We start from the raw sequence: 27,805 nt of genomic DNA on the forward strand, positions 1-27,805 counted from the left end.
AGTTCAAACAATTCTGGAACTTTGTCCACAAAATTTTTCTACACTTACCTTATTGTGACTTAATCTGCAAGGTATCTTTTGAAATACTCTCCTCCACAACTGACACAACACTCCCAACGCCATTTCCACTTATGGAAGATGTCTTGGCATGCTTCTTATTCTGTTGTGCAAAGCGCTATATGCTAATTTTGTTTTATCTCATCTATTCTTGTAAATTCTCCTCCTTTTAAGGGGATTTTCTACTTCATAAATAAAAAAAAATTAAAAAAAAACTCAGCAGGTGTAATGTTTAGAGAGTATGGAGGACAATGTAGGACATTGATGTCATTTTTTGTGTAATAGTCATGCACGGACAGGAATGAATGTGCGAGAGCATTATTGTGATGCAAGAGCCTGTAATTATGTCGCCACGTTTCAAGTCATTTCCTTCTGACATTTTATCTCTGGTGATGTAACAGGTCCTGATAGTACCATCAATTAGCAGTTTGTTTCTGTGGCAAAAATTCATGATGCGCTAATCCTTTGAAGTCAAAGCTATCAGCATGGCTTTGACATTTGACCTGACCTGATGAGCTTTTTTTAGTCTCAGAGAACATTTCCTGACCATTTTGAAGACTGAACCTTAGTCTCAACATCATAACCATAGACCCATGATTAATCACCAGTTATGATTCTTTTAAAAAATTTCTCGTTCTCAAGTGCACGACCCAAATGCTCTTCACAGATTGTGAGGCAAAGGTCTTTCGCGTCTTGACTCATGAGCCACCGGATGACTTGGCACCAAAACAATGTGTTCATTACGCTGTGTCAGGGTATCATGACATGATCCAACTGAAATATTAGTACTTCTGCAATCTCTTGGACAGTCAGTATTTCATTGTCACACACAATTTCATTCATGTTTCTGACATGATATCATCAGAAGACGTTGAAGGGCATCCTGAATGAGGATCATCCTTAACTTCTGTCTGGCCATTTTTAAACCATGTGGACCATTTATAACACTGGGTGTGGCTTAAGCACTTATCACTGTGGCCATCTTGCATCAGTTTTTGTGTCTCCAAAAAGGTTTTTGTGAGTTTCACGCAAAACTTAATGAAGATTAGTTGCTCCTCTAACTCTGATATCTCGAAATCTGCAAACTGTGTGACACAACGTGCTAAGCAGTACAGCACTGAACAATAACTAAAAGACATACAACACTGAAGCTTCCAGCAGTTACACATTAAGCACACAGATGTGCAGGGATATCAACCACATTTTGCTCCAACATACCACTGGCATGAAATCATGAATGTTCCGGAATGTTTTGAACAGACCTCGTATTGGTTCAGTCTGGAACACTTCATGCCAATTGTCCTGTTTTTACACTGCTGCCGCAACCTGGCAGTAGTTGCACCATAATTACACTGTGAAGTCAAATGTTGCAAGGTGTGCTGATAGTGCCGATCGCGAATTATGTCAGCATTTCCTCTCTCATGTCTCCCCTCACTGCAACGACCTAAAATATTCCCTTAACTCTGCCACTATCTGCAGTGCAAACCATCTGTCTTTTATGCCACTTTTAACTCCTTCAGTTGCAGCAAATGACAATAGGAAGAAAATGGGATGAAGTCAAGTGAGGCATCGTGTAAGATCATAGAATAGAGGTAAACCTTACTAGAAATAAACATAAAATCATGGAATTTTTAGCATTGATCTTACAGGTTTTTGGTGGGGGCTATGAATTTACCGTGTAGAATCATGAAAAACATAAAACTGGAGAATGAAATTGCACTGTATATGTAAAGGATTCACATAATTATTCAAGAAAATTAGGAGTAGCAATACTACTCTGCCATACAACAATAATTAGGCAAGGAGGAGACGAAGATTTTGATTGCCGCATCCAAATACATGGTCAAATAAATAAGAAGTAACAAAGAGCAACAATAAATCTTCACTGAACAAATCACATCCAACCCCAATGGAACCATTCAGTTCCTCCATATTTGTCAACTTTGCTTCCCTCCTCATTTGACAACTTTTCTTCACCTTTTGTAGCTTAAAAGCAAGTTTAAGTGGATATGGAACAACAGGCAAGAATAGTTCAACAAGGCCTACTCCTCACATGTGAATACCTTTTACAACAAAACCAAGCTTGAAATGTCTTTTTTTTTTAAATAATCATTTTGAATTGATTCACCACCAAACCAGTTGTGATTCATTTTCTTTAACATTATTATATTCTAATTTTGAGTGATGGGATCTGTGACTGATTGATCAGTATCCCAAACATTGCCATTCAGTCAGGCCACTGTCACTTTCTGTCCATTCAAGATAAACTGCACTTCTATCAACATCAGCAGATTGTAGTGGTTATGCTGCTTTTTCAGTGTAGTTAGGCACTGCCAGTAGCTAAATTATTATTGTCAATCACATCATTACTGTCGATTATAATACCCTTCATGATGATGTTCTCACAGTTGCTTTATGAATTTTTTAAGAACTGTACGTTATGAGCCTTCACAGTTGTCTTTGTTGAATTTGGTTTACTACGGTGGTATTCTTTCGAATCTTAAAGATAAGTCCTGTGGATCTGTCTTCAAACTTTTTTTTTTTTTTTTTTTTTTTTTTTTTTTTTTTTTTTTTTTTTTTTTTTTTTTTTTTTTTTTTTTTTGCAAGTGGCTTATATTTATTCAATGACTGCTCCGTAATTCCTTCAGAATTAACATTTTGAAGAGTTTTCATTGGAAATTGATTCTTCAAATAAGTTGCTGTGTTGGTGTCTTCAGCCCAAAGTGCTTAATGGTGCACCTGTCAACATCAATTTGTCTTTTCAATGATTGTCCTATGAAGGCAATGTGCAATTCCATTTTGTCCTGGTGTGTAAGGAATTGCTACCTCACACTGAATTACATTCATCGTTAAGACAGTCTTCATACACTGATTGACAGTCTCTTATCCATTATCTGTTTGAAGTATTTTAACAACCAGTTTCACTTTATACTTGTGATTTGAACTCAGTGAAAGTATTACAGACTTCCTGTGTTGAATCTAGAATGCAACCAAATGATATGCTTGACAACTATCCATAAACAGAGAAGGTAGCACGCTTTCCCCCATAAAGCCAAGATCATTGGTCCACAAACATTAAAATGTACTATATTAAGCAGATATTTTGCTTTTATATTTGACATATTAGGAAAAGAATGCCAAGACTGTTCCACTGTTATGCAATACAAACATGGATCTAAATTTAGCTACTTTTTCCTTTTAATAAACACATGCTTACATGATTCACATTTCATAATTCTTGATTTCTACAGCATTTGCATGATGACACACTTCAACTAATCAATAACTGTCACCTACTTGAGCTGCAATCACTGTTGGTGTTCCAGCTAAATCACTTTTGATGTACACATTGTGTGGTACATCATCAAACAAAATGTACAGTCCATTTCCAATTGTTTGACTAGATGAAAATAAACTATATCCACAGCCTGGAGCATAATTACTCATTATCAGCTTATTCTTGTCATCTGTGGTAACTTCAAGATGAACACCACCATCAGCAGTTGCCTCAAGACTGCTGATATCTGTCACTGTAAGTTTTGTAATTGTGGTGGATTCAAAATTGTTGAACAAATCTGTTTGTTGAAGTAAATTGACAGATTATTGAGTCATGATTATTAACCACTGACTTAATAAAATACTAGTAATATTGACACCTGAGTTCCTAATCATCATAATCAAGGGTTGAAAATCTGCTGGAAATCCACAGAGACTGATCATAGTAACTACATGAATGTCCATTTTCTTACCAAAATTTTGAATTTGATGAGCGAGTGACATAATTTTTGATAAATATGCTTCCTTTTGATAAATATGCTTCCACATTTATCTCTGAAGCCAATCAGGCATCCATCAAGGATTGCAGCAGTCTGTTGTAATTAGATTAATTTTGATCTTCGAATGCTGATCATAAATTTTGCCATACATCTTCATTGCTCCATGACATTTTGGTTGTATGGATGAATTATGGTCTAGCATATTTTGGATAGTACCTACTGTGTGTTCTTTGAAATGATATCAGTGCCAGCAATTGTGTATACATTTCAATCATAAATTTCCAGTCATTGAAATAAGTTATACCCATCAACTTTTCAAAATTAAACAATCATTGTTCACTCAACGTCATATTAGGTATATGCCGTTCATTCAGCAAAACAAATCTTGAATTTTTTTCAACAAAGTATGAAACAACCACATTTAACACATGTAAAATGTGGTTCCTTATGATTACCCATGAGTAACAGTTAGGGCAATTTATGTCACATGCCTACTAGTGATATTGACTCATCAGTTTTTCAACAGATACTTTATTAATGTGGACATTTCACTGATTTCTTCCTAAGCCAATAACTTATTGAATATTAAATCCAATCAGCCTTTATGGGAATATAATGTTGACTTAGTAACAAAATAAATTCACACAAGCTGCATTGCCAGAAATAATTACTAGAGAGACAAAGAGCTTTTAAAAAGAAGAAGAAGAATAAGTTACTACAAGGTATCAGCACTGAAAACATACATTTTCCCAACAGAAACCACTGCATGGCAGGTGTTCACAAAATGATGAGCTAGTTTTCAAGGTGAAACTTATCCTGAATGGACAGAATGTAGACTTCTACAACCCAAGTCATCCAGAAAAAGTGGCACACTGAAGAATGAATACATCAAGAAGAATTGGCACCATCACAAAATTTCATGGTTGAAGCTTTATTTTTTTGGAGGCAATAATGAAAATTTTATGGCTATCCCTTCTGAAGATAGCTGTATGCTACGTAGAGTAACATATAAATCAAAAGAACGTTAAAGAAGAAGCAGTAACAAAATAACCTTGCCACTTAATTGTGAGGGGTAAAAGAAGCAGATGGGATATGGATAGCCTCTTCTTTATAGGAACAGATGGGAAGCTTCTGGAATGTAATAAAGAGGCATATAAACCTGAATACTTTCAAAATTAGTTACCAGGAGGCGGCACCATGTCCACTGCCAAATCAGTCAGTGGTGACATAAACACACCTCTTTCTTCACAATTTCATTCTCACATCTTCTGCAGCTGTTTCCATAAATTCCAACAGGTATCTTTGTGTACAATGCCCAAATCCATAAAGTAATCTCAGGCTCAGTTATTGCTGTCTCTAACTTGAATTTCAACTGATTAGTTTATTACAGAGACTCAGTAAAAAGCTACCTTCAACTCTTTGCTACCTTCAACTCTTTGCTACCTTCAACTCTTTGCTACCTTCAACTCTTTGCTTCCTTCAACTCTTAATTTTGTTTTATCTTTGCATGCTCTGCTACTCAATTGCAAATGTAACTAAACCTCTGTGTTCTAAATGGTACATGTATTCTGTCAACAATCACTTACAATTTCAATGGTCTGGCCAATGCAGTTATTCATTGCTCCAGAATTTGGTATATTCCTAACAGCCTCAGACCAACTCTATGGTTATTGTTGTGGTCTTCAGTCCTAAGACGGGTTTGATGCAGCTCTCCGTGCTACTCTATCCTGTGCAAGCTTCTTCATCTCTCAGTACCTACTGCAACCTACATCCTTCTGAATCTGCTTGGTGCATTCATCTCTTGGTCTACCTCTACGATTTTAACCCTCCACACTGCCCTCCAATACTAAATTGGTGATCCTACGATGCCACAGAACATGTCCTACCAACCAATCTCTTCATCTAGTCAAGTTCTGCCACAAACTTCTCTTCCCTCCAATTCTATTCAATACCTCCTCATTAGTTATGTGTTCCGCCCATCTAATCTTCAGCATTCTTCTGTAGCACCACATTTCGAAAGCTTCTATTCTCTTCTTGTCTAAACTATTTATCGTCCATGTTTCACTTCCATACATGGCTACACTCCATACAAATACTTTCAGAAATGACTTCCTGACACATAAATCTATACTCGATGTTAACAAATTTCTCTTCTTCGGAAACGCTTTTCCTGCCATTGCCAGTCTACATTCTATATCCTCTCTACTTCGACCATCATCAGTTATTTTGCTCCCCAATAGCAAAACTCATCTACTACTTTAAGTGTCTCATTTCCTAATCTAATTCCCTGAGCATCACCCAACTTCATTCGACTACATTCCATTATCCTCGTTTTGCTTTTGTTGATGTTCATCTTATATCCTCCTTCCAAGACACTATCCATTCCGTACAACTGCTCATTCAAGTTCTTTGCAGTATCTGACAGAATTACAATGTTATCGGCAAACCTCAAAGTTTTTATTTCTTCTCCATGAATTTTAATACCTACTCCGAATTTTTCTTTTGTTTCCTTTACTGCTTGCTCAATATACAGATTGAATAACATCGAGGGAGAGGCTACAACCCTGTCTCACTTTCTTCCCAACCACTGCTTCCCTTTCATGCCCCTCAACTCTTATAACTCCCATTTGGTTTCTATACAAATTGTAAATAGCTTGTCGCTCCATATATTTTACCCCTGCCACCTTCAGAATTAGAAAGAGAGTATCCCAGTAAACATTGTCAAAAGCTTTCTCTAAGTCTACAAATGCTAGAAACGTAGGATTGCTTTTCATTAATCTAGCTTCTAAGATAAGTCGTAGGGTCAGTATTGCCTCATGTGCTCCAATATTTCTATGGAATCCAAACTGATCTTCCCTGAAGTCTTCTTCTACCAGTTTTTCCATTTGTCTGTAAAGAATTCGTGTTAGTATTTTGCAGCCATAACTTATTAAACTGATAGTTCGGTAATTTTCACATCTGTCAACACCTGCTTTCTTTGGGATTGTAATTATTATATTCTTCTTGAAGTCTGTGGGTATTTCACCTGTCTCACACATCTTGCTCACCAGATGGTAGAGTTTTGTCAGGACTGGCTCTCCCAAGGCCGTCAGTAGTTCTAATGGAATGTTGTCTACTCCCGGAGCCTTGTTTTGACTCAGGTCTTTCAGTGCTCTGTCAAACTCTTCACGCAGTATCGTATCTCCCATTTCATCTTCATCTACATGCTCTTCCATTTCCATAATATTGTCCTCAAGTACATCGCTCTTGTATAGGCCCTCTATATACTCCTTCCATCTTTCTGCTTTCCCTTCTTTGCTTATAACTGGGTTTCCATCTGAGCTCTTGATATTCATACAAGTGGTTCTCTTTTCTCCAAAGCTCTCTTTAATTTTCCTGTAGGCAGTATCTATCTTATCCCTAGTGAGATAAGCATCTACATCCTTACATTTATCCACTAGCCATCCCTTCTTAGCCATTTTGCACTTCATATCGATCTCATTTTTGAGATGTTGGTACCATATTTACTCGAATCTGAGCTACACTCGAATCTAAGCCACACCTGAAAAATTAGAGTCGATATCAAGCAAACAAAATTTTCCAGAATCTAAGCTGCACCTGAAATTTGAGTCTCGAAATTCAAGGGGAGAGAAAAGTTTTAGGCCGCACCTCCAAATCGAAACAAAGTTGATCCATTGTAATACGAGTCACAATATAGGTCCAATGAATGATGATACAGCTTCAGTAGTTTCGTCCATGTCGTAAGCTTAGCAGTTAAGCTTTACCAGGTAGCCATTGCTATGCATCACCCTCTCCGTCCCTATATATACGGGTACCCTTCGTATTTCACATGCTTCATCTGGTTTGAATCGATTGCTTATTTTTCTTTGATCTGATAAGTGCCGTTCTCTTTTTATAGGTGTTTACGTCACTCTAAGCTGAAAATGCATCCTTGTACTGTGTCGTGCACTGTTTGTTGCATTCTGATAAAGAGTGTTTACGGCTTGTCGCCGCTCGTGGCATGGCTTGCTTTTGTGTGCGCTACCGCCGCTTACAATAAAAAAAGAAAAGAGAGAGGAATCGTCTCATTAGCAAACAATGGCAAGAGACTCCTATTTGTTGTTACTCACACTGCTGCTTTCTTTGATAATGATCAACAAGAACCAAATAATAGACTGCGTATGATAGAAGATGTTCTGAACGATAGTTTAATGAAAATTTTTCTCCGTTTGAAAATCTTTGCAGACGCCTCTATAGTTCATTACATTCTGCTCAGAAATTAGAGTCACCTTAGATTTAAAAATCATTGCCGTGCTTCATTTCTGACTGTATCACTATTAGGCATAAGAATAATACGAATATAAACATGACATGGTATGTATATTCTTCCGCATTTGCTGTTGTCTCACTCTAGTTTCGTAGTTTATTAGGCAGACTGGATTTAAATGAGATAGTAGCAAATGTGAAACAGTACATGGCAAAATGTTTATATTCATATTAATCTTATGGTGAAGAGAATACTGCATGTGATTCACAATTCATAAAAGTTCCTGTTAGCAACCATCTCTTCTCACAGGTAGGAAAAAATTCAGAATGTAGAGTTGGTCGTATTGACTAACGTCCCAAACAGTCTTCGCAGTCGGATTTTCGTAGTACATTGAAATGCTGCTACATTCGAAGATGAACAATACAGAATTTGTATTTACTTCGTTGGATAATGTATGACAATACAGTGGTCAAAACTCGTGGCAGAGAAAAAAAGCTCATCTTCCACCTTTTTTTAAATTTATTTACTAATGCAGAGGTTTTGGCGCCAGTATTTATCTTTGTGCCTGCAAAGCATGCCTGTGTAGCGCTACATATATTCGACAACAGAAGTTAGTTGTGGCGGCACCTACCAACATTTTTCAGAACTTATGCTTACTTTGCACTTGATTCTAAGCTGCAGGCGTTTTTTTGGATTACAAAAACCGGAAAAAAGTGCAGCTTAGATTCGAGTAAATACGGTATTCCTTTTTCCTGCTTCATTTACTGCATTTTTATATTTTCTATGTTTGCCCAATTGTTGGCAGTAGTTAGAACAATATTTTTGTCCATTATCTGAAATGCGAGGGTACTACATTAGGTAAACCTTATGACATAAAAAGTGCTCAGTTCCACAAAAGAGTTAACTACTTAATATACGTATAAGAAACATATGGTCATGTATGAAACATCCTAGCGGATTAAAACAGTGTGCTGGAGCCACACTTGAATTTAGGACCTTTGACTTTGAGGGAAAGTACTTTACAAACTGAGCTACCTCAAGCATGACTCATGACCCATCCTCACAGCTTTACTTCCACTAGTACCTCGTCTCCTCCCTCCAGCTGCAGAGAGAAACGTGGTTGTGTGTGTCTGTCTGAAACTTGCATGAGATATTGATTTCATTTGTTATAACCATATATAAGTAAATTTAAATTCCAAATATAACTTTGTCAACATCTGAAGTTTGCAGAATCCAACTAGGGCAATGTAGTTGCTATAGGAGAACCCATGCATGATCACTGTAGCTTCGTTTTCGCAAATGACAGTATTCATTATTGATAAAATATGAACTGGTTGTTTGACTCTTCTGTAAAATGCAAAATACTTGATTTGCATAGTACATGATAGTCCTGCTGTGGAGTCTGACAAGAAATTGTGTAATTTACAATAGTGATCACATGAAAAACCATCACAGAAAAGCTAAAAGTCATAATTAAAACTGAAGTCTGGCACCAGTCAGCAACGTTACTTTCCTAAATCGTACACCTACCACTTCTCTGAAGACTCTTCCTTACGATGGAAGTCATGGAATAAGATTTCTGAATGGTAATAATAATATAAATGAGTCAAGGATTTCTGTTAGTTGCATGGAAGTAGTTCACAATAAAGATGCAAGATATGCAGTTGTGTAATGTAGACAGCCCCCTGTTGTTACAGGTGCAGGTCTTGTAATATACTGAATCACAGACAGGCACAACAAAGAAGTACGCTAGAAATATTTCAATTTTCGAGGAAAGTCCTTCTTCAGAAGTTGAAACCACAAACATTCACAGAACAGCAACTCACAAACACATGGCCTGATGTGGCCTTAGCACCTGGAGACAGTGGCCATTTATGTGGGGACTTAGTCCACTAGCTGAATATTCTTAACATTCTTTTATGGCTATCTGCAACTCAATTCCTCTTCTATGTCATTTAGTTTTTCTGTTCAGCATACTGTTAACCCTATCCAGCCTTCAGTCCATCATGCAGGAACTGGGACTTAATGTTCCCAATGTGTGTCATTATCTGAGCCTGGCATATGGTCAGCCTTGAAGTTCCAGGCACACTGTACAACCTTTGAGCATTGCCGTTGCCTCTTGAAGCCTGTCAGTTTCCTTGGCCCCTAGGAACAACAACAACAACAACAACAACAACAACAAGTGACTCTGCCTTTTCTCTTTAATCAATGGGCAGCTCCCATAGTGAATGTACAGAAATTTGGTGTTACACCATGCCTTTATGGTGATTTTAAATGTAATTGCCCCAGCCAAATAAACTCTTCCTCTAATTAGCTGTGGGACAGTTCATTTCAAACCCTGACCAGTTTCCATTTGCCAAGGAGCCAGTGAAAATCTTAGTATTACAGAGGTTTTGAATAAGTAACACAACACTTTTTTCCCCCCAAAGGCAGTTGATTTTGACAATTCCAATACACCATCTTATTCCTCACTCTATCGGCTACAAATCCTATCTTTCAAGATATTCTCTGTTCAATGTGACAGCCCCTATTTTTCAACATAATCTCTGTTCAATGTAAAAGTCCCTATTTTTTAGAATAATCTCTGTTCAATGTGAAGGCCCTACACCACTTTGATGGAAGGGCCTGTTTGCCTGCATGGTACCACTCTACTGGTCGATGTCAGAGCCACTGTCTTCATGCATCAATAAGCTCCCCATTACTCATGCACTGCTTTCCACAGAGTGCATCCTTGATTGGGCCCAACAGATGAAATTAGGAAGGTGTGAGATTCGGGCTATAGGGTAGATGAGGAAGAACAGTCCAATGAAGTTTTCTGAGCTTCTCTCAGGTATGCAAACTTGTATGAGGCCTTACATTCTCATGAAGCAGAAGTTCAATTGCACATTTGTGTCAATGAACAAGCTGAAGTAATTTCTTCAACTTCCTACGCGTCACACAATACACTTCTGAATTGATTGTTGTGCACCATGGGGCACGACATCAGACAGAATAAACCTTTTAGAGTCCCAGAAGACAGTCACCATGACTTTACCTGCTGCAGCTTTTAATGTTTTCTTCAGAGGAAAGTGGTGTAAGGCTAGTCCACGGACCCCCATTTTGTTTCTGATTTGAAGGGATGAACTTATGTTTCATCACACCTATAATGATGTTTGACAAAAACTTTTCACAATCAACCCTGTAATACATAAGCACTTTTGCGCAGATGGTCCTTCTTTGCTTTTTATGTTCTTGTGTCAAGCAGTGAGGAACCAGGCAGACATGCACTTTAGAATATCCTAACTGATGGACTAGTGTGGCAGCACTACCAATAGAGACATCCAGTTGAACAGAGAGGTGTCTGATTTTGATCTGTCAATCAACTTGAGTGGGTGTATCTGCATGCTCCAACACTGCGAGAGTCACAGCTGTGTGCAGCCAGTCAGCACATGGGGCATCAAATAGGTTTGTGCAACCTTGTTACCTTGTTGCAATGGTGACAGACGTCTTACCCAACAACTCACCATGCTTTTATCCACTACAAAATCTCTGAAGACATTCTGCAAGCTCCCCTGAATATCTGTGATGCTCTAGTTTTCCACTGAAAGAAACCCAATTTCAGCTCTCTGCTTGGAGTGCACCATTACACATGCCATTTTGAAGGCTGTGTATAGTGCTGCCACATAGTGGAATTTGCATTACTGAATACCCACCATAGAATGCCTTTTTGCCCCAGCTATTTTACAAAGGTTTTTGGACTGGCTAATAGCAGATACTCCCCAAGGCATTAACTATCATGATGACATCCTGATTATGGTTGTGAAAATGAGGAACATTGGGTTTTTGCTGCTTTGGCTGAAAAGAGTCTAAATGTTATTGTTTAAACATTCATTACTTCATCCTTCTGTCACCCAGGATATTTCCTTAGAAAAGGGAGGTTACAGCCCAAACAATTCTATGTTGAGAGAGAGAATCAACAATGTGCTGGTTCCCACACCTTTGAATGACTTCCATGTGTTGCTCAGTAATATTAGCTATTTCGCCAGGTTTATTCCTTGCCTAAACATTGGACCAACTGCACTGCTGGTCCATGGCTCTTCAGAAGGATTTTCATACTATGATAGCTTGTCTATGGTTGGCCCTTTATTAAACAATGTATCAGCCTTAAATGCCATTAGTTTTGCTAACAGATGCCTCTCCTCACAGGGAATCTTGATAAATTTTAGAAATATTGAAGTGGTATCTCAGAAGGGTTCCCTACTACAGTATGCATTCCAGCATGTCTGAGCAGGAAGGCCTGCTAAATTACCAGCCTCAGCATCACCTATGTTCCTCAAATTTTTTGTAAACCCTGTGGCTACTCAAACTTGGAAAATTTTCTGAGAATTCCATGTTTGAGGAGAAAGATGGTGTCAAGAAGCTTCTGATAAACTGATGATGAGTCGAAAGGGGGGGGGGGGGGGGAGGAGGCAGCAGCATGTCACAATAATGACTTTCCTTTTTTCTCAGCAGAGCTGAGCTGTAGACCAGCCATAAGTACTAATTTAACTGCAGTTTTGGAACATTGATAATATACACAGAATAATATTCAAAATAGGCAACATACTTTAGCCTTTAAGTACTGTAAAATTTGTGATTTATAAAACTCAATACAGTTCAGTTTCAGTGATAGTTTAAAAACATAGGATTCTCTGAGATTTTATGAAATTCCTGAAATTCACTGAGATTTCCCTGATATTTTCAGATACAATATAATTCCCTGAGAATTCCAGGTCTTCCAGAACAATTGCCATCCTGGTATAATGTCAGTTACTCCAGATTTTCCAAGGAATACTGCTGCTGAATCAGGAGGATGACAATTGTTATGTGGTGGTACCCATAGTTCTTCCACAATGTAAGATACATCACTTATCGAAAGTCTCATTGGGGTAACCTCCCATATAAAACAACATGTTCACTGCTACACGTACTGGCCACATCACACATAGTTATTTGACCTGTCAGGCGAAAATTCCATCACCTCCACAGCTTTTGACCAGAATCTACTCAGTAATGGGACCAACTGCTTTCAGATTTTGTCAGAACTTTCTTGGGAGTCACAGGGCTCCTCCTTCTTGCTGATTCTTTCTCCAATTTTTGTATGTTGTGATATTGTGTGCCAGGCAACTACTACCACTATTACCACTATCACTGAGGAGGCCAGTGTGGAAATCTTTTCCATTGAAGGTGTCCCCCCACCCCCCTCCCTCACTGTAGCACTACAGTTATGGATAACGTGCCTCAATTTACAGTTCTTGCCATCCAACAATTCTGCTTATGTTATGGCATCAAACATGGCATTGTCACACTTTCAATTCACGTCATCTCTAATGGCATGGTGAAATATACTGATTGCACCTTTAAGACCCAAATATCAAAGGCTATGAGGATATCAATGTCCAAATCCACTCTTAATGCTTTCCTAACTGCCTACAGAATGACACCCATCACTGCCCACAGTCTAGCAGAATCAAAGCATGAGTGTGTACCTGATGATGCTTGATCTTTCACTAACACCGCCTGCTCAAGTCAAAGCAGATGCAACAGCTTTTCATGACGGAGATCTCGCATGGGCATATAAATTTGCTTGGGTCATGGGTTGGATCCAGGACAACAATACTGTTATTAGTTCTAGTGGCAGTTAGATTGGGGTTGATCCAAAGGGATCAGAACCATCTTGAGTCAGTTGCATTGTGGTCAGATGCCTCCACCAACCATGGGACTACAACATCAGTAACAGTCTCTGCACCATGATCTACAGCATCGCACTAGGATGATGGGCAGTTGCTGCTTCCCTATTATTTGAGCCTTCTGCTGGAGATCTTCATTAATTCTGACAGTATTCCCTCACCAGTAGAGTCACTGATGCTTACAGCCATTCAATCTGAGCAACAAGTGGCAGCCAGGAGATTGCCTGATACCAGTCTATAACTGGCAGTGTCACTACCATTGGTGTGCAGACAGTATCTTCAGATAACTGGTCACTAGGCCATGTTAGTCAGCTGATTTAAGGCAAAGTGGCCTCAGGCTCACTCTCACTTCTGTTTGAAAGATAATGTGTCCCTTTCCAAAGCCAACTGAAGTACTGTGATCATTCTGATTTGTACTGGCTATTCTCGGCATTGTTCATGTTACAACTGGGAATGACACTGACACTGCATGGATAAAATAGCAAAGTGTCTGTCTCAGACCCCCACCCCCCATTTATCAGGACCCATAGTGGCACCTACCCACTTTTATTGAAAATTTTATAAATATATCTGTACAGAGGCAATGCATGGAGTAGTACTCGGCACCTGCAGGCAGGTATCTCAAAACAAACGATGTTAATGGGTTGCCTGCCTGCAGGAACCTATGACTACTTTGCACATTGGCTCTGTAAATGAAAATTTTTAAAATTCTGAGTAAAGGTGGGCAGATGCCACCCAGGGTGTTGCCCAACAGGAGAGGGAATGGTCTTATGGGGACCCTTTGTGATTTTATATACACATTTGTCAATGTTTCAACCCCCATGATCATACCAAAGGAGGGCTCAAAACAGAAGACTGAAAGTGCATAAGCATCCTTTGCTGCTTCAGAACATGTTCAAATTTTGTTGAATAATTTTGAATGGTCCCTAGCTGTTCTAGCCTGTTCATGAGAGCAAAAATTGTGGCCATACTGCACTCCAAAGGGGTGCAATCACATTATATTGGCATAGAACCCCACAGTATCCTCAGAGAAGAACTGAACAATCCGAGCATCTCAGCAGTGTCAGAGGTGGTCAAGAATGTTATCCTGTTGCTCATTACATCGCGAACTGTAATTTTTGACCACAAAATGTGTGGTCAAAGAAATGGGTGGTTCAAATGATGCCCTTTTTGCCAACTGCCTTCTGACTTTTTCTGCCAATTCTGACTAATGGTGTGTCTGAAATGTTTTCCTTTGCCATACATAACAAAATCACGTGATTTCAATGTTGGGTGTCATGGGTCTGACCTACACCACAGTGATGTCAAATAAAGGTGGGAAATATGGGTAAGAGTGGTGTGATGACCTCATCATTGTGGGACATGTTCCCAGTGACAATGGCCACAATTGTGATGAAATTTGATACCAATGTGAAATCATTAACCCGCTTTACAAGTGAACTTCTGAGCTCTCATCTTTCTGCACATGTGTCAATATCTTGCTGTTTGAAGTGTCATCAAGAATTAGTGTGTGTCATCAAGAATTAGTGTGAGGTTACAGGGTGCCATCAGTTTGCACCATTATGGAAGAAGGTTGTAGGCAACTCTGAGCCAAATTTCAAAATTCTGTGTCAAAATGGGGGACAATTATGGGATTTTGAAAAAATAATCCTTTAAATGTTTAGTACAGTGTAGTAGGTTCCCAGCAACAGATGAGGAACAGTCTCTCCATGTATCTAAGACAGTAACAGATGTTTTACTCCTTCCAAGGCAGCAGCTTCTTGCTAATTTATTGGGTTACATTAAGCTGATGTAAATATAGGTAGCATTCAGCAGTACACTGATACTGCATTATTAACAGAATGTATAGATTAAGTTTATAATAGCTGATTCCAGAATCTATTTTTTTGAAATGTATATCATGTTTGTTCTACAAACATAAAGGTTCTCCATCTTGATAGGCTCTATAGAACATGATGAATGAATGAAATGGAAAGAAAATTCACTGAATTGAAGCAATAATAAAACAGCATTATCTGCCAATCAGCAATATGTTCCCCTTCAGATAAATGTATTTATATAAAATTTGTTCATAACATACAGCACTAATAACAAATAATTAGTTTCTGCTTTAGTCTTTTATGTCCTTCACATCTATTGCTCTTTACAGTTTATCACCTTTATATAATTTTTCACAAGTGCCCAAAAATGCACCTAAGAATGAACTGTGATAACTAAGGGCTCTATCTGTAAAGTTTTTGATGTCACTCAGACAATAAAATCCACTTTTTTTTCTTGGAAGAATTTAAAGCTTAGGAATGGGTATGTGACCTGATATTTTTAACATATGATCACTTGAGAAGATTAGAAACAAATAAATAAATATTACTACAGCAAATGCTGCTGAGGTATTGTGCCACAAATGGCTTTCAACTCCTTAGAGGCAGTAAGCAGAAAGGAAGGAGGAGTGAAATGATTCTCAACAAATCCCAACACACAACTGAAAATAGTATGCTGTTTCTTTGCCTTCATTCTTTCTTTTTGTCAGTTTATGCATAAGTGAGCTGATTTAGTTAATAATATGACGTACCACTGCAATCTTCCCAAAGTTTATTGTTTTTATTATTTGTGAAGTTCATTCTCAGCAACTTGAATATTGGACTGTCATTACTCTGTATATCAAAATAGTTAAGTGACTTTCAGTGCAAATGCATGAATCATGGCCTTTCTGGTGTAGACTGGCATAATCCTTCCATATAAACCTGTTTCAAGGAAATGCACTGCCAATATACAAAATTACAGCTTTAAAATTATGGCTTTTGGGATGCCTTACCAGTGCTACAAGTTGATTTAATGTGACATGCAAAAGCTATTTTTTCTGACTTCGCACATAGTTTTTCCTAGGCTAAGCAAATTGCTCTCTACAGTTAAGCATAGTCTACTACTGGTTTCTCATATACTATTTACATCAACAAAAGTATATAAAGCCAAATTTTTACTTAATGACATTCAACTTATCTCTCCAGGATAACTGTGCTTAACAAGTGTAAGACGTGAAATGAAATCATTTTGTGAATTCATTTAACATTCCAAGGTGCAAATCTTGCAATAAAATTTTGTAATGTTAAAAAGATTCATAAATACAAATATTACAACGTGAACAGAGAAGAAGTGCAATAAGAAGCCAAAAGTGCAAGTCTTTGCATGAGGTAGAGACTGAAAATCTGTTTTTGCCACATACACATATGCCAAAATTCAAGCTCAGTACTTCACAGAAATAAAAGAATTATTCCATATGAAAAATTGAAAGAAGTATGTACTGTAAGGAAGGGGAAAAAATGAAATTCTATAGATGAGTACTGGGAGCACCTACAAGAATAGGTAGATGAATATATTTTGATTTTTAGTGGGTTGTCATACAGTGTAACATAGTATCAAACAAGGCAACATTACTTACTACTGCAGGTTCAGTGTATAGAAAGACAATGACATGGCATGAGATCCAGCAAACTACTGCACTGTACTAAGGGAACTATTAAGTGAAAATTGTGTAGTGCGGAGAGGTTCAGAGGGGTGAGATGAGGATGATGGGAAGGTGGGGGGACTCAGCAAATTAACTTGGCTGATGGAGGTAGTGACAGATAAATATTTAGAAAATGAATGTAAGACATAGAAAACTGCATAGTTTTTGAACTATCAAACATTAAATCTTGTGTACAGTAAGAGAATTCAAGAAAACAATTTGACTAAATATAAAATTGGAAATCTAAAGTACAGAGAAAAAATCTGAATAGGGATGAAGGTTAAGATTTCAAAAGGGCGATAAAAGTAAATTATCTTTAATGCTCACAACAGTGTTCAGCAGAACCTGCTTTATATTGGAAAATATTTTCCCCTTCCATACTCCATACTACCAACAGTATAGTATTTTGTTCTTTAAATCTACACAAGAAAGAAATGTAATAACTTAATCTGCATGTAACCTTCATAATACTGTAGGCCAAAAGCACACATTTCCACAATGTTTTACACACTCTTGTTCTGGATAAACTCAGTGTATCATTTGTGCTGGATAAAATGTTTTTAGATATGCTGCGAAACTTACAAGCTGAGGCAACAAATAATACAACATTGGTATTTAAACCTAAAGTGATCAGATATCTCCAGTAATACTGAATGTTAGAGGATCCCTGTAATACAATAAAGCTAGGGAAAAAAACTATCAGCTATTACCTAATCTGCAATCAAATTGATAGGCTCACATTTCAGAGATGGATAAAAAAAACCATGATTGTTATTTCATAGTATGGACCAGAGTAATACATGTAAATCACATTTCCTGAAATATGGTGTCACAATATTCTTATGCAACTATATAGCACTGATATCATTAGCAATTTTCAGACAGTAAATTGATCTTAAAGAACAGCTGAAAATATGAATAAACATGTAGGCAACATCTGATAGATTATTTTTGAATGAAAAACTGGGGAAACCTGTCTAGGATCGTAAAAACACATTATGTATATAGTAAAATATGAAAACATTCTTCAATGACATATGGCTGTAAAAGTTAAGACGATATTAAGTGTAAAAAAGAACATACTACTCATTCCTTGGTCATTCTTACCAGATGAAACCCACAAATAGCCACACATTCAGCAGCTGCACTCTCTTTGGATAGGAGGTGGGGGGGTGTTAAAAAATGCTATCCAACTTTTCTTTAGTTTTTTGTCTAGTAATGTACTATGATAATAACAATGATAATAATAATAATGTCAATCATAATATGTTCACCTCAAGATAAACTAAAATATTCTAAGAACATTCATATCAGAATAACAATGATTACATAAACTTCCATTATTAATTTGAGTTTTATTAGCATAAAGGTTATTTATTAAAAATGAAACAAATGTTACAATTACTAATAATAAATTATATATATGTTATAATTTGTATTGCTAGAATATTATATGAAAATAGATATACTAGGGAAGTAAAGTACGTAATATAATTAGAAGAACATCACCATTACTCTGTTAGTCCACATGATGTGTGTACAACACTATTTCAGATTTAAGGTGCAATACCAATAATAGTTAAAAAGATCCTGTGTATCTTGCAATGGCTAGTAGTCTTCATGTGAAACTTGTGAACAAATGTAACGTGTCAGTTTTGATTTTTTTATGTATTAATTTATTTAGTCTCACAGGTATACAATAACCAGATCTAAATTAATTAATGAGGGATATTGAAAATATTTTTGAGTTTTTAAAAAAATGTTTCCTTCTCATTCTGAAAAGATAGTTACTAGGAACAATGCTATCTGTAAAGTTTTTGATGTCCCTCAGGCAATAAAATCCACTTTTTTCTTGTAAGAATGTAAAGATTAGGAATTGGTATGTGACCTGATATTTTTAACATATGATTACTTGAGAAGCTTAAATTTAAAATCATAGTAAGATGGCAACTTTGCAAGTGATATGTGCTCAAATGTAAAAGTGTTAGAAAACAAAATACTGTAACAACGCTTCAAGACTTTTTCTCATTATTCAACCTTCATCAATAATTTTCTGAAATAAAAGCGATTATAGGCATACAATATTTTAAGAGACTTACTAACCTAATATTAGCTGTTCTGGTTTAAAGTTATCATAACTGTAATCTAAAGTAATTGATGGTCTCCCAACCTAATGTTAGCAGTTCTGGTTTACAGTTATCATAACTGTAATCTAAGGTAATTGATGGTCCGCTGCTGACAGTGTGCCAATGTTGCACTTTTGCACACCACTGTGCAGATTTACAAAAGGGTGAATTCCTATCAAAATAAAAGCCAATTCCTCTGTATTAATAAAACAGGCTCTTTCAGATGTGACTGCTGGCATGTCATACGCTTCCATGGTTTGCTCCCCAGGCACTCATTAACCCAAAGGCCTCTCATCTAATTGACACATCAAAATAAAATTTGTCACTTTTAAGTCATTTTTTCCTCTTTATTTTCTGTTTACTTGCACCATTCACCACATATTTGGAGCGGATTCAAACATGCAACTATTCAAATATTTCCTTGTAACAAAGTAAATACTCATACAGCCGTGAATCACGAAATTCCTTTACCTATTAAATCAATGTTGACTGTTACTTAATAAAAATGTTGAACCTGTAGTACACTTTGACACTCATAGAAGACAAGTTTCTGATCTCAGATTACATCATTATATGGACTACACATCATTCATTGCTATATACCGGTAACAGGATGTTTCTTCCCAGTGCACACTCCTATCAAAAAAACGCATTCTTACAGTACATTGTGGCAAAAAGTCATTGAAGACAAAGTCTTGTGAGTGGAGTGCACACGTTAGAAACTCAATCAAAATTTATAAAGCTTTGCAGGCACAACCAAGTAAGTATTTAGGCAATTTTTATAATGGTAGAAACACTGTTGCCTTTCCCAGATAAAATGTGATATTGATAGCTCCATGTAGTTATTTCAGCAATGGTGAATCATGGCTTCCAACATAGATTTGCTATTTTTTATATCTACAAGATCACCACAATCTGAATTCACAAGATAAGCTGTATTTCCAACTGATGGAACTGTTTTTGATTTCTTTGCAGTGTTTGCAACATTGCCCATCCTGTGCATCTATTACTATCTAGTTTCTGCCATGTAGAGGCAAATTCATCTCCCAAAAAAGGTCACTCAAATTCATTGATTATGAATTTTTAATGACTGGTTACATCATTCAGACACAATTTACTACACCTAAAAATGTTTGAATTGGAAACATAGTCTAACTGTCCATCCTCTGTATATATTATTGTCTAGCATCTGCTACGTAGAGGCACGCTCCTCTCCCAAAAGTGATCACTCAGCTTCATATATCATGAATTTTTAAAAACTGGTTACGTCTTTCTGGCACAATTTACTACAATGTTTGAACTGGAAACACAGTCTACTTTGATGTTCATTATATCAGCAATGAAATAATCATTTTACCAGTAATCTCATACACTTTATGTGTTTGAATACTGCATATTGGACTACACATTAAAAATAGAAAATGTCATTACAGTTGTCCAGGTTCTGAATATATAGAACTAAGCAATAGCACAAGACCTGTCTGACCTATCAAAATCACTATCCTCTTCTCGTGATATTGCTCACATATGCATTCGCCACATACATTACCACATCTTCTCCTGCCCTCTCTCTATGTCTCATCATCCCCCCACTCCCCCTCCTCCCCTTGCCACTATGATTGCCTCGTCCTATCCTCCCACCTCCATCTGTCCACCTTTGCCTCACCACGTTATTTGTCTCTCCATCCCCTCCTGCCATCTCTCCTTGTCCACCTCCTTCTCCCCATCTCTCTGTGTCTACATCTCCCCCTCTCTCTGTCTATCTGCTTCTCTCCCCTCTCTCTGTCTATCACTACTCTACCCTCTCTCTGTCCATCACCACCTCTACCCTCTCTCTGTCCATCTCCTTCTGCCCCATCTCCCTATTCATCTCCACCTACACCCCTCTGCCTGTCCATCCCGTCTCTCCACCTCTCCCTAAACATCAAGTCCTGCTCCTCCCCTCCACTCTCCATCCATCTTTTCCTAGTTCCTTCTCTCTCTATCCATCTCCTTCTCCCCTTTCACACTATCCACTCGCCCTCCCCTCTCTCTGTCCCTCCTCACCTTCACTCCTTCCCCCATCTCTCTATCCATTCACTCCTGATCCCTGTCACTCCCTGTCCAACCCCTCCTGTTCCCTCTCTCTGTCCATCTCAATGTTTTCCCAGCTCTCCCATCTGCTTGTGTAGTCCCTGCAAAACAAGTTGACAAAGAAGGCTGATACTATTCCTACAACATGCCTGCCGTGCAGAACAGCCTGCACATTAGCTGCTTCAAAAACTTTTTTGCCATAGCCTAATACCAAAAACTACAAAATGTCATGTGGATTTAGAAGCGTCACAAGTCCTGTTTGTAAGAGACAAGCCCACACAGGAGCTGTCCTATCTCAAAATTTCATTATAGTTGTTTTCAGTACAATATAAAATCATATATTATGTTTCACATCTGCACAAAACTTCTTAACACAGTTTTGCATTTGTGTGGAATTAGTCTGAATACCACATCAGACAAAAAGATTTTTTCTCCTTTAAACAGTGTTTTGATTTGGCCACAGAATAGATTATCATGTAGAAAGCACTTCTTTCAAAAGCTGGTAGCAGAGGTCTGCTAACATGTCTCAGTTTTTCAATTCTCAACTGTCTTTAAAAATGTAAAGATGTGATCACTCCTAACCCTTGTCAACTTTAGTATCAGAATGGGAACAGTTGATCTTGATGTGTTTAGAAAAGGCCTACAACACAATTTGCTATACTCTTAGTACCTAATCATGTGGCCATGTCACACATTCTGAGCTCCAGAGAAGGTTGTTCTTTCATAGTTGCATTACCTTATACTGATTTGTATCCTATCCATATGTTATGTGCACAATTACGTTTGTCACACTCACTTAATATTGATGGTAGGTAATTTTATTCACTCAGAACAGTTGTCACATCATATTCTATATTATTCTTGTGGATCCTTGTTGCTTATTAAATTACTAATTATTTATAAATTTGTTGGAGTATTTATTATTTTGTGTAACAACCTTATATGGCTTTTTCTTTGCAGCTGAACAATTTTGCAGTGATAACATATCTTGTGCAAATGCTTCATGCATTGGATAATACTGCTACGTTTACAAAATACTTTTACTCATACAGGATATCTGTTACATGATACACTTTACTATTTATGTAGCTCCTTGTTCATCATGAGCTACCTTCAGTAGCTTCTGCCTTTTTTTTCTGTTTGCTTCTCCAAATACAATAATAATTTATATATCTGAAATAATGGTTCACCCACTCTCGTGCTCTGTATGTGTGTGTGTGAAGGGTGGGGGGTGAGGGGAGGGAAGTAATGGAGAGGATTACTGAATAACTGACTCATCTCCAGGCGTAGGATCTTTACACTTACCATCTCATTGACATTGTCTGGATTCTACATTTATACATATGATTCCTCATAACTAGCAAGTGTGTTCACTGAAGTTGCAATGGTACACACGCATGCCTGCTCTAGCATATAATCCCAATGGATACTGCTTTCATGAAACGTTATCATAAGTAAAATATAAACAGAACCTTAATTTCCAATGTCAGTGCATGCAAAGTGCATCCACATTATAAAATTAATATGTCTGAATAGTGAGTTGTTAAAACAAATGTCTTAATGGTGAGTTAGGTGATAATGATCAAGCATTACAATACAAAGGCCTTTTGTAGTATGAAGAAACATTGTTTTAGTGTGTGATAAAATGGTGGCTTCCAAATGTACAAGTTATTGCTTATACTATAGATTATTAGATTTTTCTCTCTAGTTGTTACAATGTAGTGCAATTTAGTTTTATAGAGAAAATCAACTAGTGTTCTTCAGAAAGTAATACAATCTTTTAAGTATTTTTTATCTGTGATGGCAACACTGCAGGACGATGTTAGCTGTCTATTACAACTTTATCTTATAATTTCTATTTTTAATAATATTTGATTTCTGGAATTTATCAATACATGTAATCATACATGCAATAAAGAAGACCATCTTTTCAATATTTTTAGGAAACTTTCGGTCTAAAATTAATGTAAAACTACAGTACAAAAACACTCTTCAAAATAAATGCCCATGCTCATAGAATAAATAAATGTAATTTCTGTAATTTTTTCTCCTTGAATACATATTAAATAGTACACAGACCACACATATTGCCTACAGGGAAGTCAGTGAGAATCTTGTAAATTATTTTAATTCACCATCTTGTAAAATATTTTATTTTATATACAGTATTTCAACCTCAAGTCACTCAAACTGTATGATTACCCATGTTAAACATACTTAACAGTGTGAATGCCTCTATGAGTCCATGTCAGCAGAGAAATTACTATGTAATGTGTTTAAAATATTAATTTATTTTAAAATATACTTTACTTGTGTGCCTTTCGTTTATTCTACTTTAAGTTTTCAACATAATAAAGACACATCCATACAGATTCCACATGGTTTTATGTTTAATAATGAACAGTACTTTGTTGTGCAACATTGCTTACCTGGACCTTCTCCCATTTGTTCCTCATCTTCTTCTTCCAGAATGTCATCTAGCTCAGCATAAGCGTACTCTTGTTGCGACAGCCGCTGCTTCCCGTAAACGCCTTCATCTGTGGATAAATTAACTACCTTTGTGAGAACTCAATGAGTGTGTGAGATGTTGTATCACACATTAATTATGATTTCTTTCAACTATCTAATCTATGAATTAACTAGCATGTCAATGTTAGTGGCAGCTGCTACAGCAGTAACTAATTCTACCACAAGTCAAAATATAAAAGCAGCCTACCACTGTGGCCAAGCAGTTCTAGGCACTTCAGTCTGGAACCGCGCGACCTCTACGGTCTCAGGATCTAATCCTGCCTCGGGAATGGATGTTTGTGATCTCTTTAGGTTAGTTAAGTTTAACTAGTTCTAAGTTCTATGGGACAGATGACCTCAGTTGTTAAGGCCCCTAGTGCTCAGAGCCAAGTGAACCATTTTAAATATAAAATCAGTGCTGTATTTCACTATGTTACTTCTCAATTTGATTCAAATACACAGGGATAAAATTAAAAAACAGAAATGTGAAGGCAGCAAGGAGAAAATAATAATAATATTCTATGGTAAAAGGATCAAATGAAGTAAATATTTGAAAATTGTAGATTGAAACTGAAAGAAGCTGCATAAACAGCAGGTTTTTTCAAACAATGTTTAATTCATTAAGATATTCTTGAGTTTTTGTAGTGAGTATACAAAGTTCCAAAACACTGCAGGCTCATTGTGTATTGGTTGGCAATAAATATCAGTTTTTCATTCACTTAAAAATATCAGCATACATAGGCCTAATCAACGTGACACATTTCTACAAAAAGTTTACACAGAGAGAGATAGCTTAATATCTTGAATTTATATTTTAGTGTGATGGATATGATCTCATCTCAATACCCAAAGATCGTTAAAATTACACAGGTGCAATGGCATTTGGCACCTCCTTAAAGCCAGAAGGCTTCTCCTGTGTCCACAAATAAATAAGAAATTCCTGCCTTCGTCCTTCACAAAAGCCTTGGGAAGACATCATTACATCACTGGACTCTTGAGATAAGATTGAACATTACCAAATCTATGTTGCATTCCTCAGGATAACTTCCCTCTTGGAAACCCTGTTGTGTTCCTATAGTCCAACAATTAAACTGTGAACTTTATCCCAGTTTTCCTCCTTTGTATTTCTTTTCTCCTAGTGACTCCCTTGATTTTTCTTTCATTACCTCTTCTGCTAACTGCTAACTGGAGTACACATATTGAGTTCCTATCAAATAAACTATGCAGCTTTGCATTTGCAATGCAAATACTAGCAAACTCCACTGACATGAGTACATGAAAAATAGCATATCACAGTTATTTTGAATCTGACATTAGGGGTATGGTATCATTTTCTTGGGAAATTCAAGTAGTGTATCTCGAATACTGAAATTGCAAAAGAAAATTATAAGATACATGTGTAGTGCACAACAAACAGAATCTTGTCACCCATTATTTCAGAACCTGCAAATCCTAACAGTTCCCTCCGCATACATTTATGAAATTATAATCTTTGTACATAGCAGACAAAAATTATTTGACAAAAACCATTTTAACCACACATACAACAACAGAAGTAAAAATAATTTTATGTTACCCACACACCATTTGAAATTATATGCACGAACTCCACAGTATATGGGGATGATGATATATAACAAGCTAATGGGCAATAATATATTTAATATGAAACCAGAGAGTCTAAAAATAAGGCTACAGCAGATTCTGTGGGAGAAATGCTACTATTCGGTAGACGAATTCATAGAGGATGACATGATAATTTGAGCAAGGGGTAATTAATTGTTTGTCTTTTATTGTATGTGTAACAAAATTGTATTATTATTATGATACCATTTCTTAAAACCAGTTGTAATTAATTGTTAGTTTTTTTTATTGTATGTGTATTTTTATATTGTATTATTGTTATGGTACCATTTGTTAAAATCAGGTGTTATATGTGTATGGTAAAACTTTGCCAAAATTTAGACGTGTCTCCTGTACCTGAATCAAATGATTTAGATTATGTACGTTATGAGACTAATAATCCACACTTCACAATTCACAATTTTTCTTGTAATCTTTCACTATTCTCCAGTCAAATTCCTCCTCTGATTTGGTTCTATCAGCATCACTCCTTGGCTTTCTGTGAGTTGTTATTTTTCCCATTTGAGGTGAACACTATATTGCGAGACTGCACTTAACACAATATTCATAGGACCACCATTTTTGTAACCGTTATTTCTTAATATAGTTGTTGTAGTAATGATAATGATAGTAATAATAACAATAGTAATAATAATAATAATAATAATAATAATAATAATAATAATAATAATAATAATAATAATAATAATAATAATAACTGTTATTATTATGTAATAATTACATTAAGAAACATAATGGTTACAGCAATGGTACTCCTATTAGCATGGTGTTAAATAAATCCTTGTAATATAGTTTTTATTGAAAATTCTTCTTCTTCTTCTTATTATTATTATTATTACTGTTGTTGTTATGATTATTGGTCTCTAACAAATGTACTATGCATATTGCAATGTCAGCTGTAAATAGAATGTTTAACAATGCATGGCAAGAAGTAAGAGGGGACTGAACGCTTAATCTTGACACATAAGAAAATGCACAAACAAATAATTAGTTATGAAATTTAGTATTAAAATAATTATTTGAAATAATTACAATCTCCTCAGTACAAAAATCCATTCATATCACTTGCAAATAACAAACCACACTTGTTATCTTTAAAACGATATCAGGAAACTGTTGGATTCCTTTGTGTAGAGTGAAATGGATGATTATTCTTCATCACAGCATTAAAATAGTGCAGATATATGCATTAGGACACAGATTTACTGGAATTCTACCCAAAATTATCTACTGTTTCAAATTTCTGCACCCTTGGCAGCTGCCTAGTTTATCAATGTGATAGAATTATTTATCAACCATTATACAGGTTACACACTGGCCAGAACTGGGATACTCTGCAGTCATTTACATTGACTTGATGTCTTACATAATGCACCAAACTGAAAATCTGAGGGCTTTGCATGTTTGTTAAGGAATTCTTCCTACATGGATCTAAATAATTATTTTATCATTTAGGAACATAGCTTTTTTATTACTGTGTGCCCAAGTCTTCTTCTTCTTCTTCTTTTTCTTCTATGTGATCAGGTCCAGTGGACCGCACGCTGCTACAAGTTTCCTCCTCCATTGTATTCTGTCCATTGCTGCTATCCACCACATCTGTTGATGCTTGGTTTAAATGTTCGTGAAGTCCATCCCTCCAACGCTTCTTGGGTGGACCAGGGTTTTGTACAGTCAAATCTTGAACTGTCTAGTGAGATATCTGGACTGAAGCAGTTGTGCTAGGCTGTGGTAAGATCAGTTTCCTGCTTGTATTCTGGCATTGATCTCTGCTTTACAGAACGAATTCCCAGTGAAAAGTGCCCCTAGGTATTTAAATTCATGCACTTTCTTGTAGGACTCGTTTCCCACCTGCAGTGATTGTAGATGACCAGCAGTCTGACTTTGACCACGTGTCATAACGAGGTACACTGTCTTGGCTTCATTTATGTTTAGGCCAAATTTGCTGGCAGCCTTCTTTAGACCTCTGGTCATTTGCTCCAGCTGCTCTTCAGATCTAGAGAGTAACCAGATGTCATCTGCATAGGCTAAGTATGCCAGTATCTTTCTTTTGATTTTAATCTCTTCATTCTCTTGGAAGGTCTCATGTATGATCTTCTGGTGGGCAAAGTTGAACAGGATAGGGGCCAACCCATCTCCTTGCCTGGGTCCTGTCATAATTTAAAATT

General features: G+C 36.7%; 1 protein-coding gene across 9 annotated transcripts in view; it reads right to left on the bottom strand.

Annotated features, from left to right (window-relative positions):
• LOC126284265 (RIMS-binding protein 2-like) overlaps positions 1-27,805 on the bottom strand; it is a 1,431,128-nt gene that overhangs the window by 682,713 nt on the left and 720,610 nt on the right. For all 9 annotated transcript variants that reach the window (XM_049983077.1, XM_049983076.1, XM_049983073.1 and 6 more), the window contains exon 13: positions 23,918-24,025. In XM_049983077.1, coding sequence (XP_049839034.1) covers positions 23,918-24,025 — 108 coding nt within the window. The remainder of the gene's footprint in view (positions 1-23,917; positions 24,026-27,805) is intronic.

The sequence above is a fragment of the Schistocerca gregaria genome, chromosome 8, assembly GCF_023897955.1.
Source record: "Schistocerca gregaria isolate iqSchGreg1 chromosome 8, iqSchGreg1.2, whole genome shotgun sequence".
NCBI lineage: Eukaryota > Metazoa > Arthropoda > Insecta > Orthoptera > Acrididae > Schistocerca > Schistocerca gregaria.